A 17,588-nucleotide genomic window follows, 5' to 3' on the forward strand; every position below is an offset into this window, starting at 1 on the left:
ATAAATATTAGTTATCTTTTATTTCTCCAAAGGTATTAAGATTTATTAATTTTGTTTCATAGAATGATTTAAATATATTTTGTAACTCGTCATTCAATAAGTCTCGAGCTTGACATATAGATAGCAACACTAATAACCAGTTCATTTTTATAAAGTACTAACCTTCTAATTGTATGTGCCAAAATTTTGAGCCAAAATGAATTATTTGTTTACAAATTAAGTAAATCTACTGTTACAAATGTTCAAAACAATGGGAAAATCTAAATTTTATGTATCAACTGCTTTCTTTTGAAGAAAAACTTCAAACAAAGGTATAATTTGATAAGTATTATTTAGACTCTGTTCCATCGAAAACAATGCTCAAGAGGTGATATACTTTAAACACTGTTGTATAGACACAAATGATGTTGAACTCTAAAATCATCCAAATTCAGAAGTTGTCCTGAAAAAAATTTTAAAAAAAGAAAAAAAGAAGCTCACAAACTCGTTTTGGCTGGTAATAAATTGATGTTGCGTTAAATAACAGGAATTGACAATATCAGAAGGCAGTAGTTACCATTTTGCATGAACATTTGTCAATTAGAAAGCTGTCTTAAAAGTGTGTTGTGTTTGCTTATAGTTGATCGAAAACAATGTGTACAAATTCAGAGTGTGAACACAACCAAAAGGAGTTTTTGCCTCTGTATGTGGCAATGGATGAAATATGAATCTACCATGTCACTCCAGAGTCAAATCGGCAATTAACTAAGAGTATACTAAGGACTCAGCTGCTGATCAGCAGGGGTAGATTAGATGTGCTGACCTCATTTAGAGTTGGCTCAACCCACCTCAAGTGAATTCCATTACAATTACAGCCGCAAGTGAAAGCTGTTTAAAACCATCAAAGGCGCAAACATTAAAGTAAAATTACCAAATTTCAACTACTAATGATTACTACACTCATTAACCCTTATCCTCGAATAGCCTCCAGGCTTTGATAAATGGTGACTACTTTGTAAAAACAAAAACAAAAAGGTAACGTTGGATAAGTCTCTCCTTAAAAGTCAAAAATATCTAATTCATCCAATTATTTTACATTTTTATTTTAATTTTTTTTTGTTGTTGTTGCTGATACTTGTGATTATATTGGAATCTTCATAGTTTCTCTTTATTTTCAAATCTTTTTCAGTTCATGTGAAATGGGGAAGTGAAAAGTTCACGGACATTGAATGCAATGGAGATGAAGTTCCACTCTTATTCAAAGCACAGTTGTTCAACCTCTCAGGAGTACAGCCTGATCGACAAAAGGTCATCACAAAAGGAGTCGTACTTAAGGTGCGATTATTTTCATTTTCAGATTTCTATTTATTATTTTAAGAATTTGACTGAAAGTAACATATACTTGACAGTTTTTTTGTTTTTTTTGCAAAAATTTCATTAAAAAAAAGAAAATGTTTTACCTGTAAAAGAATTATTACTAATTGCATCCTGTTTTAATGTCTTTTGTTGTTTGACAAAGATGACCTGTCAGTGTAGGTGGCACTGTTAAGTTTTGCATCTGAGGCCCTAATTTGTATATGAATGAGAGTGTGTTTGATTGTTAGTCAATCACAATCTATGTACTGCCATAGTTATATAAGATTTATGAAAGATTTGACATGGAAAAACCTGGAACGAGTAAGGAATCAACTTGATAGAAAGATTATAAAGAGCTGATCAGAGATAATTTAGTTTGGAAGCTAATGTTTAAAAGCCATCCAACACAGTTGGAGAGTTCACTATTGATGAGTCTATGTCTTACTTGAAATGGCATTCACCCAAGGTTGGATTGAGCTGGTTCCATTCTTCTGCATCATTGTGTCCCTCATGAAGGACGACCAAACCTGACAATTTAAAGTTAACAACTGGGTGATTGCTAGCTACTTGCTATATTTTTACTTTTTCCCCATTGTCAACTCTCATCAGTGACGTAATGAAGCAGACTGAAAATCTGTGTGCCAATTTTGAATCCAGTTTGTTCCACAGAAAAACTTTCATCAAACCCACACATGACCTTGTGTCTAACCCATTGGTGAAGCATTAAATAAATATTCATATCTCTGCAAAACCTCATACAAATATTGTATGGATTTTTTTGTTTTTTAATTTGAAATGAAGTTGGTTTTAATTCTTTTTTATTGAAAGGCTTTAATAAAACTATTACTGAATGATTTCTATATAAAAAAATCAAAGAAAACTATTTTGATCTTATTTTTCTATTTCAGGATGATGAATGGAACATCCCATTGAAAAATGTAAGTATCATTGAAACATTAAATTTCATTTCATAACATTTGATGAGGAAGTGTTGAAAAACTTGTAACTTGTGTTATTTAACAGAATTTCCAGTTTTATAATCTTTTTATTTTATGGCAACGATTTTTTTAATAAGTTTTAACATGGTTATTACTTTGTTTATGCTTTTGTTTTGATTTACCCCACGAGCACACACACCTCTAAACACCAGGGCAACGTTGGGTACCCCCACTAGTATATAAATAAATATTTGAATAAAGACATGTTATATATCTTATTTGAGTATCCTGTTGAACAATAAATTCTTTTAAAGTATAATTTACAAATTTAAAAATCAACATTTGTTGATGAAAAATGTGTGAAACCAATAGAATGCAGCTCTAAAAATTTAACACATTTTATTTTTAAGTAGAATATTTATTTTTATTGTAAAATATAATTCCAAATTTTTTCTGTTAAAATAAACAATTCATTCAGAACATGTTTAATAGCAATAGTAGTAATAATTTTAAGTCCATGCAAGTTTTGCAATAAGCTATTATTATATATTTTATGTATATATATATATATATATATATATATATATATATATATATACTAACAGTATTTACCTGGAATTGCCCATGTGAAGATATATTCATGGTTGGATGATTTCTCCAGAAAAATATTTTTTTATCTTGTGTTTTTTAGCAAATTACTTTTTATTTATTTTAAATCTTAAAAATATCAATAAAATAATTAAATCCCATACATATAACACACTTTATAAAAATAAAGACTACATAGTTGAATTAGAATGCTTTGTTAGATATAAAATATTTTAATTAGATTGAATTATGTTTCAGGGTTTAACATTCATGATGATGGGTTCTGCTGACGTTCTGCCAGCTGAACCTGTTGATAAACCCGTCTTCATGGAAGATATGAATGAGGCACAACTTGCTACAGCAGTAAGTATCAATTCTTGGTAAGCACTAGAGATCGCGGCTGAAGCAGAATACAAAAAACAATTCTCTATAGGCATTAAAAATGGTTTTATGTTATTTTTCTTATAAATTATTAAATAATCATTTCCAGTTAAAATCAATTTAGTAGGACACATGTAAAATTGAGAAAAGAAATTAAGATATGTCAACATTATGTGAATAAGCTAAATTAAAACAAGATGACAACTGAATTTGGCTTGATGTTGACGCATTTCAATTGTGTTTTTCTCAAGTTACATGCTAAATGGATTTTTAACCAAAACGATTCCTCATTTATTAATATTAACAACATAAAACCGTTTTTAATGCTTATACAGAATTTTCTCTAGCATTTTTTCTCTGGCTGCAATCGCTAATGCTTCCCCAAATCTTTATATGTATTTTCTATTCTATTTCTATGACCAACGTATGCTAAGATGTGAAAGAGACATTAAACAATGATAATAAAAAAAAATTTAATATCTGCTAACAATAACGGAAATTTTAAGCAATATTTTGTCTATATTTTTTTTAAAATTTATATTGAAATTTTTACTTCAAGTATTGCTTTTCTAAAGCAAGTAAACATCTTCTATAATCTATATATATAAAAGCAAAAATGTATGTATGTATGTATGTACGCTTTTCCTCGATGTCCACAAAAGGCTTCTTTTCAGAGAAGCGCTTGCTCGGTTCACAACTTCTTAAAACTTTTTATATCATCTATAAATTGTAAACCAACAAAAACCGTCCTCTCATTACGACGACCGCATGCGTCAGATGACGTCATGACCTGATTTAGTTTAAATAGTTGAAGAACTGACTAAATTTCATGTACGTCATGTTAGCTCAGTTGGTTAGCGCGTTGGGTCATTATCTAAATGTTTTGGGTTCGAATCGTGGTGTGAGATGTCTTTTTTTTTTTTTCTTTTTTTTTTTTTTGATTTTTAAAATTTAAATATTGAACCAGTGTTATTTAAGCCATTTTTCACGTAATGTTCGTTTTTCTGTTTTTTTTTTTTTTGTTTTTTTTACTTCGCTTATTCTTAGGTTTTCATTAACACCCCCAACCGACCACACACACCCAAAAATACCTGGGTACCCACTGATTTTTTAAATTTTAATATCGAAACAGGCTTATTTAAGCCATTTTTCACATGTTTTTTTCAATTTTTACATTTAATACTTCGCTTTAATTTACCCGACTTTTACAAGCTATTTTGGGCATATTTTTTTATCGCCGCGTTGCGGAGAAAACAAAAACTGACTTCCAACGCAAAACTAGGTCAAACATCATGCAACTTGACGTTGTAGCACCTGCTAATTTCGATTTATAAACGTCAACTTAACACACTTATCAATTCATCTGTTCCTGTGGTCGAGATGGTTAAGTCACAGGGTTTTTCTTCCATTTCCTTTCCACCTCCGCGTCAAACGTTCGGGGTTTAAGCCTACCTTTCTTCTAAAACTATTTTTTTCTTTTACACCTCCAAACAACCGACCAACATTTTTTTTTTTTTTTTTTTTTTAACAGGGTTGTTTTAATCTATCCCCCACCATCCACCCACCAACACATACCTCCAAACACCCGGGCAACGCCGGGTACCCCCGCTAGTCTATCTCTATATATAAAAGGCAAAATGTGTGTGTGTGCGTGTGTGTTTGTATGTCCGGCAAAAACTTTTGACACAGGCCATGGATTTTCGCCAGATAGGTGTCATTTTCAAGCTTGAGCCTTTGGCTGACAAATATCGAACAATTGGGCAAAATCATTCATTTCTTTGTCCTCAACGGCTCTCTTTTTTACAGGGATGGGTAAAAAAAATCGTATCTTCATGACAAGATGGCTTCTACGCATGCGTCAATATGCGCAAAAGACGTTGTACATTGAATTTGTTTAAATATTATAAAAACTGACCTACTTTCGCCCACACATCTATAGTGCGATGGGTTAAGTGACAGCGTTGTTATCTAAAGATTTCAGGTTCAACCCCAGTTATCAGATATTTTTTTTTTTCTTGATTTTTAAACATTTAATATTGAAACGAGGTTATTTATACCATTTTTTTTTTTTTTTTTCGCTGTTTTTTTTGTTTTTTTCCCCTCTTTTTTTTTTTTGGTTTTTGTTTATCCAATTGTTTTAAAGAAGTTTTACGTCCATTCGCTGTTTTTTTTTTTTTGTTTTGGTTTTTCTGATTTTTTTAAGAAGTTTAAACAGAGACACACCTCTAAACACCCGGGCAATGCTAGGTACCCTCACTAGTCTATGGCAAAACGCGCGCGAAAGTTTTTGTATGTCCAAAAAAGGCTTTTTTCACTGAGGTTCTGGGGAGGAGGGGGATTACTATCGCTTAGAACTTCTTATATACAGTGTAGATCATAATATGTACAAATTGCGAACGCGCGTCGCTGCTAGATTTATTTACAGTGACTTTTACAAAATTATTGCAATTTTGGCTTCTCGCATATTGATTTGTTTTTTTTTTCGTATAAAAGCGAAACTGATGTGAAAACAAATAAGTGGTTCTCGGCTCGCCCAGGAACAACATCCAGAAACCGATGGATGTTTGGTCAGTGTCGGTTTTTACCGTCATATCAGACAATTGCTTTCATTTGGACACTCCCCTAATAAATGGGGGAGCTGGTTTTTCCCAACATGTTGGGGATACATTACCAGACAAAGTTGGGTAGAAAAAAAAAAAACTCAAAAGAAAAACTATCCCGCAGTAAAATTAAATGCAGGTTTGACCTCAGCATGATGTTTGACCTCAATTTGAACTCAGTCACTTTTTAATTGCTAAATTAAATGTCTTACATTGCTTCTGTCGCCGTAGCACAGGCGTATATCGTCAGCCTATTGGCCTCAAGGCTCCGGGTTTGAGCCTACCTGCCCCTCTTTTTTTCTTTTACACCTACAAAAGATTTTTTTTTTTCTATTTTTAAAATCGCTGTTTTTTTTTTAATTTTTATTTTATTAAGAAGTTTTTTATATTTAAACAGGGTTAAGTTTCCTTTTAGTTCTGGTTCCCCCTCCTCCCCTAAACCCACACACCTAAAAACACCCAGGCAACGCCGGGTACCCCCGCTAGTATATATATAATATATATACAGAGTAGCACTTCATGTTAAGGGTGGCTTTTTATTATGCTTCACAGGTTTGAGTCTTTTAGTGTTCTCCATGGAATAGTAAAATCTACATAAGTAATTGTAGTACACTAACCTACCGTCTACAATAAATACATTTAGAAAATAAATGGGAGATCCTTTACTTAAAATAACTATTCTGACATTTGTTTGAAATGTTAAGTGAAAAAAAAGCTTGTTTATATATTTTATAAAGCTTCACCACATGCTTGAAAACAAAATTTCGTCACTTATCGGCAGTGGTGCCACATGGTATGAGGTTTATAAGATTTGGCTTGTTTCTGTGCTGTTTGTAGAGAACGAGCTAAGTCAGAAGCGTCTTTCAAATTGAGTGTCTTTTCTAAAAGTCGTCAAATTATATGAGGACGAATGCCTGTTATGAGGGCATCACGAACTGCTTGGCCACGATGATCTTCTTCCGTTATGGCGTCAAAGCAACAGTCTGCAGTAAGTGAATCTACCTTCTGCGAAAAAACATCAATCGTGTTGATCTCTTTTTTTTAAATAGCATTGTTGATGGATTTGTTAATATTAACCCACTTTCTGATATTTGTCTCTCCATCTTGCAAAGTTACTCCAAGGATAATTCTTAAACAGAACAGAACTATTTTTCAGCCCATTAGAGCATGGCCAAAATAAATCACAATGGCTCACCCTCTGTTGAACAGATTATCAAAGAAGTATCTTCAATTGATATTAGCTCAAACTGTGTAAAGAGCAGTTAAAAATTTTTAGTCTTGATTTCATGATGTGCATACACCAGGGAGACTCACCACATGCTTGAAAACAAAATTCTGTCTTGGGCCAGTCTTTCAACTGTCAGTAACGGCATTCAAGTTTTAACCCTTATCTGGTCAACCTATCTCTCAGGTAATCCTCTTAATTTTTCTTGAATTAAATTTTCTTGATATGATTTCTTTACATAGTTGGAGTTTGATAGACAAGAAACATATCCAAACTTAATTATTTTTTTTTTTATATATATAGTTGATAGATTTGTTAACATTAGGCCACATCTGACGATTTCTTAGTCTATCTTGCAAAATTACTTCAAGGATAGTTTTAAAGCATTACTGGAATTTGGAAAAAAAAAAAAACTATGACAGAATAATTTTAAAAAAAATATTTTCCTTGTAAAAGATATTTAACTTTATGTACAACCATTTTAAAATGTACTATTAAACAGATTTAAAATCTGTTTTAGAAATTTTGAAATAAGGATGTTTATTTGGACTACTGTTCTCGTCCTGAATTTTATTCTTACATTTCGGTTGACGTAAACTGCAACTTTTTCTGGTGCGCCTTATGAATTTGTATGTCAACTTCTACAATCTGTATGGATTTTGAACCAAAACCCTTTAATCTACGTGTGCTAGCTTGCTCTTGTTCTATCATCCATGACCTAGTAGAAGTGTTAAGTAATTTGAAATTGTATTTTTAATATTGCTTATACTAAAGATTAAACCTTTCCAATTTTTATTAGATGCACCTGAAGAAGCTCAGAAGTTGTTGCCGAAATGTATTGAGAATAACATCCAAGATGAAAGCAGTAGTTAAAATAATCCAAGCTTCAAATAATTGATTGAAAACAACTTAATAGCTATTTTCATTTTATTCCAGCTGAAACTACCTCCAGGTTTGATAAATATTGGCAACACATGTTATATGAATGCCACGTTGCAGTGTTTGCATTCCATTCCTGAACTCAAAGAAAGTCTTGCCAAGTAAGTTTTTATTTCACACTTTCCAGCATTTTTTTGTTTTTGCTTAAACTTTGAATTTCAAAGTTTAACCATGTAAATAAGGTAAGAAAGATAAGTACTAGAGGAGAATGTTACGTCTAAATGGTTGCAGTCAGAAGGTATAAGGTTCTGTAAACATGCGCATAATACTGCATATTTAGTGGGGTTCATAAATGCAGATGACAGGCATGTAAATGAAAATTGAACCACTGTCCACTCCAGATATGAGACCCCTCGATCAATAAATTTTTATGTCCAGTGATAGAACAGCTTATTTTCAACTGGGTGTCTGTGCAATCTATCCCAAATCTCTGTCTGGAGAAAATCAGTAGCATACAATGAAAATAATATTGGTGAAAATAAAGAGCACTGCCAAAAAAACAAAATAAGCATGCATGTATAAGACAATTAAAATGGCACTGCATAGGAGAAAAAAAAAAAAAAAACAAGGGAGGGGGTAAAGTTCCTCAGAATTTAACGTTTTATTAATTTCTACCAGTATAAAGAAGGTTTCCGATGAGCGATAAACAGATTCCAAAATTTTTGAATGATTTTTGAAAACCATTCTATTTTTATACTTATTGACGCAACATGGATTTTCAACCAAATGTTGGCCAATAGCAGTTCAAATTTGCAGAGGAAGACCCATTTTACATATATATATATATTATGATTTTGTGAAAAGAATGGATGACTTTTCACATCTTCAGTTGTATGAGGATTCATTTATGTGAACTTAAAATTATTCCTCTTTAAATGTACATAATATTCATGTATTATTATTTTAGGCTTTTCATTTCTGAACCTCTTTGGATGCATATTACTTAGCTCTATCCAGTATATAGTGAATATCGAGTTTTCATACATTGATTTGTATAGTCAACTCTAAACAGGATTTTCCTATACAAATTTAACTTTAAATATATAGAATATTTTATATTATTTTGTATTTCTATTGCTTTGTAAAGTTCACTATTTAAAATACAAATTTAAAATAATGTACATTTCCGTTGTAATTTTGTGAACACAAACAAAATCTTTTTCATTTATTCATGTAGATAAACGTTAACATTTTGGTAATTTCCATACAAATTTATCTTTTTAATGTGACTGTAAAGAAGAAATCAATTTGCCTTTTCACTTGCAATTTAGAAATAGATCACAACTTGTTGAATATCATGGTGATTCTTATAAAGAAAGGCACATGTGAACACAAATGCTAAGTATATTGGTCCTGAAAATGAAGCAATATTGCAAAACAGGATTCTTTGCTGTATTCAAATCAAAACAATCATAAAATTAAAAAATAGATAACAAATTATACTTGATAAAATATATTTTTCCAAATCAACTTGCAAATTAACGAAACTTGCGATATATATAAGCAGTATAGAAAAATGATGGAGAATCTATTGTGTAACATTGAAATAAGACATTTGGCTTTGCCATTAATGAGAAACGGATGCAACTTTTGCATTTATTCATTACTTGTATATATATATATATATATATATATATATATATATATAATCATAAACTATTAATATATACACATGCACACAAGGGCGTTCCAAAAGTAATGCTTCCTATTTTTTCTTCCGCTCAAGTGATTCAGAGAGATTGTTATGATGACTGAACTTATGAATTAAGTTTTATCTCTCTGTTGCAGATATTGACAGTGTGGGACTCTAAGAAAGCAACCCTTGTCCTGAATGTGTGTCAGAAGCAGAGATGTAGCATTGAATTCTTGGCAAAAGTACATTGAGAATCGTTTACTATGGTAAAAAAAAAAAATAAATAAATTCTGAAGCACAATAGATTGCTAGTTTTTATGGTACTACTCCAGACTTTGTAGCTCTTCAACTTTCTTTAGTTAAAAAAAATAGGCAGCTTTACTTTTGAAATGACTATGTGTAATTCTTTATTCATTTTTTATGACAGCATAATTGTTAATGCTTTTTTTTTCTTTTTTTTTCATTAGGTACCATCTTTCTCAAAGAGACAATCAGTTAGGCGATACAATCACTTCAGGTAAATGACCATTTTTTAAAATTTTTTTTCAATTTTTTCGTTTTAATTTATTTATATAAAAATATTTGAACAAATTAAAACTTTTTTTTTGTGGCTATTTTAACTTAGATCTTTGTTGTGCTTTTCTTTTCCCCTCAGCAATGGGTCGTTTATTCATGGCAATGGACGAGAGTTCAACAGCTATTTCACCTATCCTGTTCCTTCATATTTTACACCGTGCATTCCCCAAGTTTGCTGAAAAAGGAGAGCAAGGGGGATTCATGCAACAGGTAAGCATTTGTTTTTTTTTATAAACTGAATACTCATATTATTAATAAATGGTTGAAATTCAAACATTGTCCAGAACTTATTATAAATATTGGGAACCCTACACTCTAATGTTTCTTCATGCAAAAAAAAAAATGCTGACATTGAAAATGGTTTTGATCTTTTTAAATATGCATAATATTGAGAACTTAAACACAAAAGGAATCCTGCTTAATTAGTGTCTAATGACTATGGATCAAATTTAATGCAAATCTAAAATATTTGAATTTTCAAATGGAAAATTGTATCTATATTATGTTCTCTAAACTCTTAAAAATAATCCAAAGAAACTGATATTTAGGATATGTTAATTTCTTAATAGCTATTAAAATTTTAGAAAAATTGTACCTGAATTTTTATGACGGACTTACACCCTCTTTATATAAAACTAAAACTAGCCTAATTTTGAACCCCCCCCCCCATGACTCGCAGCTGTGTTCCTAAATTCCACATGATCAGTTAATTAGTTTAGGAGTGAATACTGTAAATATAAATATACCTACTTATATATATATATATATATATATATATATATATAACTTTTTGGTTTGTAATGAAGATAGATAATGGAAAGTTCGGCAATTAAAAATGTTTCTGAAGCTAAAATATGACAACTACTTTTCTATCATATTGTAAAAGTTTTTCATGAATTTTCGTATGTGAAATTTTCAATTTATTTCATTGATTAACCTTTCATATGAAGAAAAAAGTGATAAATGTTTTGTTTTTAATAAAAGTTCTGGAATAATCTAGTTTTTAAACAATTGTAAAAGGATTTTTGAAATTAGCTTAATCAAAAAAGACTATATGTATGTATAATCATTTTTTCAGTGTTGTCCCATGAAGAGAAATAAATATTTGAGGAAATATGAAGGGTGTACTCACTTTTGCTGTTAAATTTAGAACTTTCGTAGTATATACTAGAAAAATACTCATTCACGCACGGGTAAAATTAATTCCCAACAACCAGTACAATTTCATGTTCCCTTACGAAAATTAAAATCAATATATAATACTAAGCATTATATCTAGAACTCTTATTCTGATTTTGCTTATAGATCAAATACAATATGAATCTGATATATTTGAACTTTCAGATGGGAGATTGTATCCATATTATATGCCTAAAATCTTTCAAAACACTGCAAAGAAGCTGAAATTTTTAGAATATTTTATTAAATGATATCTAATATCTTAAAATTTCACAAAAATTGGAGGTATGTGAATTTTCAAAAAGGGGATTCCACTCCATCTTTGTATCCTTTGCATAAAACTAAATATAGCCTGCATTACAATTCAGTATGCCTAGTAGCTGTGTTCAAAAATTCTTAATTATTGATTAATTAGTTTAGGTGTGAATCCTGTACATACAGATATGTAAACATACTAGGTTTTTTTAACTTATTATAGCTTAGAATAGTTATAACTTAGAATGAGTGCGTTATGCCAAATTGATAGTTGAATATGGTTAAATTTGTGTTCAGTTTTGCATTTAAATGCTAATCTCCATTAATCCTTAACTGTGCATTGAATGGATATTATGATAGTTTGCTGCACCTTATAAAAAATATTTATAGAAAATTTCAGCTAAATCAGTCCAGTAGTTTCTGAGAAAAAGTGGAATGGACTGACAGATTAAGAGAAGTATAATATAGATACACATACTTTATATAACTCGAGATATATATTAAGGTCATTTCTTTTGACATATGTTAGAACTTGTAGCCATTTTGAGTTAATTTGTACTTTTAATACTTTTGTTTACCTTTCGTAATATTTTCCCTTATTTTTTTTCCCACTGTAAGTAATTTGAAAAACAATATTTAAATATCTTTTGGTACAAAGTCATGTTTTTTTTTTTGTTTTTTTTTATCAACAGTTTGGATAGAAAAACATTGAATGTTTTAGTTTTAGCACACTTTAGATGAATATTTATTAACTTTTATCCCATAAAAAAAAATGAGTTGTGATAAAAACATAATCCAGAAGTTTTTTTGTTTTTTTTTGCTGTGCACGATTTCTAACAAGATGAAGTATTTAACTGCGAATATTTTTTTTGTGTGCGTTTGCAGGATGCAAATGAATGTTGGACAGAATTGGTAAGAACTTTACAGCAACAACTCAACATTTCTGCTCCAGCCATTGACCAGGTGAGGCAAGCTATCATCTTTTCTCATTCATCTTGTCTCCCCATCCCTTTCTCCCTCCGTTCCCAACCCCCCCCCCATTACCAATCCCTTTCCCCTTTTCCTTATCCCTTTCACTTTTCCATTCCTCATCTCCCTTTAACTGTTCCCTTTTCTTCTTCCTTTTTCCCTATTACTTTTTCCTTCCATTTCTAATCCTTTTCCACTCTTCCCCCCATATATATATATTTTTTTTCGTATGGTCTATGATCGTTTTCTTTTTTTGCATTTTTCCTTTTAATATCCTGAAGATGTCCTCTGCAATAGGGACGAAACGTTGATCATTTCATAAATTCATTTAGTTTTTCTTTTTTCAAAACAACGTAACGTCAACCATCGCTGATATTTTTATTTTATTTTTATACATATATATATATATATATATATATCCCTTCCTCTCCTTAATCCCACTTCCATTACCCCTCTGTTCTCTTCTTTTTCAATAATTCAATATAGAATAGAAGCTTAACTTAAAAAAAAAAAGAAAAATTAACTGTTAAGCCCACCCATAACTTCAGTTGTGTAAGTTTTTTTTTTTTTTTTTTTTTTTTTTTTTTTCAATTTTCACCCCAAACAAGGCACAGTGCCACTTGTAAGCAGGGGGCTACTATTAGGGAATTAATTAGCGGGGTCATTATGAAGGGAGAAGAGTAGAAAGATGTTTGTTAACATTACACTTGAACTTCTGCATATCATTGCAGTTGGGAAAGCAGAATCCCGGAAGGGAGTTCCAAAGACCCGCAGTTCTGGGGAAGAAACTATTGGAGTAAAAGGCTTTCTTGCACCTAGGGATCTCCACTGTAAAGGGATGAGACTTAGTAGCTTGTCGGGTTTGTCGGGGGTAGTTACGTCGGGGAGGTACAAGTGTTTGCAGTTTGTCAGAGCATTCACCATTAAAGTATTTGTAGAACAGGCAGAGGGATGCAACATCTCGTCGATGGGACAGAGGTTGAAGCCTAGATGACAGTTCAGGACCTATCAGGTTTGCGACTCTTTTTTGAACCCTGTCCAGGAGCGAGAGACAAGCAGCAGATGCACCAGCCCAGATGTGACAACAGTACTCCATACATGGGCGAATGGTTGCCTTATAGAGGTATAGGATACTCGGTAGAGGGAGCCAACCTTCCTTGCAGCAGCCTTGGCAATGCTCTCAATGTATCTATTCCAGTTCATATTCCCTGTAAACGTTAGGCCGAGGAGTTTAAAAGAAGTACTTTCAGGCAATGTGTTCTTGGCCATTGCTATTGGTGGTAGAGAAGGTTTCTTGTAGTTATTGAAGGAAACAAGCTTAGTCTTAGCAGCATTGAATGAGACCAACCATTTTTGTCCCCATTCCACTACGGATTGGAGGTCATCCTCTAGTGTTTCTGCCATTTTCTTGGATATGTGTTCATTTGTTTTCCCCTCATATCTGTTATAGAGAGTGGTGTCATCGGCAAATATACCCATCTCCGAAACAATATTATCAGGGAGGTCGTTTATGAATATCAGGAACAATAGAGGTCCAAGGATAGACCCCTGAGGCACTCCCGCATTTATGTCATATTGTTTGGATGTACGTCCGTCGAGGACAACTTTGATTTTTCTATTACTTAAGAAGGATTTAATTACATTATGAATTCTTCCAGTGATTCCATATGATCTAATTTTCCTTAGAAGACCATCGTGCCATACCCTGTCAAAAGCCTTAGATATATCAAGGGCCACCGCTCTACCCTCCCCTGTTTTATCCAATGAACGGTATATACGTTCAGAAACTACAGTTAAGATATCTGCTGTTGAACGGGCTTGCCTGAATCCATATTGTTTGTCAGTCAAGAGTTTAGCAGCTGTTAGGTGCTGGACTAGAGCTTTATTAACTAAGGACTCAAATATTTTGGCGAAAAGCGGGAGGAGGCTAATGGGGCGATAATTTAGTGGGTCAGTTCTTTCACCAGAATTCTTGAAGACTGGTACCACAGAGGCGGTTTTCCAGCAGTCGGGAAAACAAGATTCGTTAAGGCATTTATTGTAAAGTTTGGACAGAACTGGAGCAACCTCGGCAGAGCATTTTTTTAATAGCACAGCCGGGATGAGATCTGGTCCACATGCTTTAGAGGTGTCTAGGTTTTTTATAATAGCATGTACCTGAGAAGGGGTGATTTTCAAGTCGTCAAGTGTGGCGTCTGTTCGCAGAGGAAAATCAGGGAGTGAGTGGTGTACCGAGTTCAGTGTGGAGTTTGAGGCAAACCGACTGGCAAGCAGATTAGCCTTGTCAGTTGCCGTGCAAGCAACCTCATGATTGTTTGTTAGTGGGGAAATAATTGACTGTCCATTATTAACTACGCTGTTGTAGATTTTCCAAAAATCCCGGGTTCCTAATTTCTGTGCTTCGATGCGCTTTCTGGTGGTTTCAGAGTAATCTGACTTAGCTGTGTCTATCACTCTCTTACAATTATTTCTAGCTTCTATAAACTTCTGTTTATTTGAGCTGGACTTATGTCGGTTGAATCTGCGGAACGCATGCTGCCTTTGACAAATGGCAGCTGCACAAGCAGAAGTAAACCATTGGGGGGAGTGGGGCTTGCTATAGTATTTCCGTGCGGGAACATGTGCTTCAATAGCAGTTTTGAACCATTCAGTTGTCTCATTTGCACACTGTTCCGCTGGAAGAGTAAAGATATTTTGCCATGGGGCATCTCTGATGAGCTCCCTGATGGCTTCCCAATCAGCCTTTTTGTAATACCTCGTTGTTTTGAGTAGTGGGTCTTCAGTTTTAGGGCGAGAATTTAGGCTGATTTCTACCATTATCACAGCGTGATCAGCATTCCCGAGTGGGCTATGGGCATTTGTTGTACAGTCATTGGGAACTGTTGTCAGAAAGAGATCTAGAAGTGAGGCATGTTGATCGTGCTGGTCTGGGAAACGTGTCGGAAATGTAACCATCTGAGATGGGGAATGAGATATAGAGAAGCTATATGTGGCGCTACCAGCTACGTCTGTGTGATTTGAGAATCCTAGCCAGTTACTGTGGTGGACATTGAAGTCACCAAATACATGTATTTGTGCGCTAGTATCGAGGGAGAGTGCTATATCTATGCTGTCTGAGACTTTGTTTATTAGGGTACAGTCTTGGTTTGAGGGAGAGCGGTAGAGAAAATATAAGTAGCTAATATTGTGTTGCATATTTAGTCTGAAGCACATAAAGGCCTGGCCCTCTGATTCTAGTTTTATTTCTCTAGTTAGGGGGAGGGTGTTTCGAATATAGACTTAGTTTTATAGTTTTATTTTTCAGTATGCTTTGAAGTATTGTGCGGTTTGAGTAATTCCAGGTATTAAAGACACTCTTTCTAAGGATGCTTCAATATTATGAATATTATTTCAATTAATTAATTTTATACTTTTTTTTCTGCTTCTTCTACAAGCCTTCTAAAAATGACATATTTCTTTTTCAGGGTGATGGGGCAGCTTCATCACAGACCAACAAATTAATTGATCAATTTATGGGTGGAGAATTTGAAGTAAAGTATCCTTTCAAGCAACTTTATTTACAGGCCTTTTTTTTTTTCCCTCTTTTTTTTTTTTTTTTTTAAGTTTCTTTTATTTAAATTTCTATAAATGTGAAAATTTTCTCCAAATTATAATTTAAAGTTTTATACAAACTTTGGGGGGAGAGGTATTAATTTTTTAGTTTTGCTTTAAATCATGTTTTCCTGTAATGGTACTTTGTGTTTTGTTCATACCTGTTCGGTTGACATAATCATTAGTGACTAGAAGACCAGGGTTCAATCCTTGATTAAGTTATTTTAAACTAAAAAAATAGTATTTAATACTTTTTGCTAAACAATCAGCATTATAAAATGTGGATCAAGGATAAGTGGAGTCATCTAGAGAAAGTAGTATCACGTTCCTCTACATCTGTGTCAATAAAAGGTGGCCTTTTAATCATCCTCCTTATTCATGTCACCCCTGAATGGTTAGAGCTGGGTTTGAACTCTGCTTGCTAATTTTATAGTTTGCTAGTAACCATTTGATCATTTGTGATTAAAAGCTGAAAAGGGGTGAAATGAACGAGAAAGGTTAAAAAATTCTTTTGTCCTTAACTCTGTTGTCAGTATGAAATGCAATGAGGCGTCTGAAGAGGATGTGTCCAAGTCCGTAGAGAAATTTTATCAACTCAGTTGTTTCATTGAAAAAGGTAAGTCTGCACCCCTCTCTTTATCTCTCTTTCCTTTTGCTTTTCTTCAAAACATTTGAAGATTTTTCTTATGTCTAGCAAAATGACCCGTTATCAAAGTCATAAATTTGCATGAATTAACTCCTCATCATTATATCTGGTTTTATGTTTGTTTTACATGCTGACATGTATTGGACCGCTTTTTAAAAATTGACTTCTATACTAATCAATTTTTGGTCAATTCATTTTTATTCCTCGTTCTCTCTTGTCAATCCTTATCACTTTCTCCCATGTTTAGCTTAACCTTTTCATGTTAGTTGATCCTACTACCTCAATTGTTCCAGAATTATCATCCATCCTTTCAACATGGGCATACTATCAAAGTCTACTGTTATCCCTGTACTGTCCAGATTTAATATTCCTCTGAGTTCTTCAGTTCTATGCCTGTCTTTAAGACTTGCATTACACACCTATATTTATTCATGTCGTTATTTAAATTGCATGACCTGAACTGCAACATTTTCTTTTGAAATCATTTCTTTGGCTGAGGAAAGATTTTTCTAGACATCATGTCCTTTCTGACATCAACCCAGTGAGATTCTAAAATGTAAGTTGGCCTCAAAATTTTATGGCTTGGATGAATGAGGAGATTCTTTTTCAGATATTCATGCCATGGTTGTGCCTACAGGAACCATTGTAAAAAGATCCCCGCTCTCTGCCCTTAAAAAAACATTCAAACAATAAAATCAAATGTAAAGTTATTTGTTAATCTGTAAAACCTCTT

The 17,588-nt window shown here is 32.8% G+C and overlaps 1 protein-coding gene across 1 annotated transcript in view; it reads left to right on the forward strand.

Moving 5' to 3' along the window:
• The window catches only part of LOC145279812 (ubiquitin carboxyl-terminal hydrolase 14-like), a 69,118-nt gene that overhangs the window by 16,590 nt on the left and 34,940 nt on the right, over positions 1-17,588 (forward strand). The window contains exons 2-10 of the mRNA XM_080131175.1: positions 1,169-1,314; positions 2,244-2,273; positions 3,120-3,224; positions 8,004-8,107; positions 10,107-10,156; positions 10,295-10,425; positions 12,535-12,612; positions 16,083-16,153; positions 16,743-16,825. Coding sequence (XP_079987301.1) covers positions 1,169-1,314; positions 2,244-2,273; positions 3,120-3,224; positions 8,004-8,107; positions 10,107-10,156; positions 10,295-10,425; positions 12,535-12,612; positions 16,083-16,153; positions 16,743-16,825 — 798 coding nt within the window. The remainder of the gene's footprint in view (positions 1-1,168; positions 1,315-2,243; positions 2,274-3,119; positions 3,225-8,003; positions 8,108-10,106; positions 10,157-10,294; positions 10,426-12,534; positions 12,613-16,082; positions 16,154-16,742; positions 16,826-17,588) is intronic.

The sequence above is a fragment of the Euprymna scolopes genome, chromosome 7 (genome assembly GCF_053919585.1).
Source record: "Euprymna scolopes isolate OS-2025 chromosome 7, ASM5391958v1, whole genome shotgun sequence".
NCBI lineage: Eukaryota > Metazoa > Mollusca > Cephalopoda > Sepiida > Sepiolidae > Euprymna > Euprymna scolopes.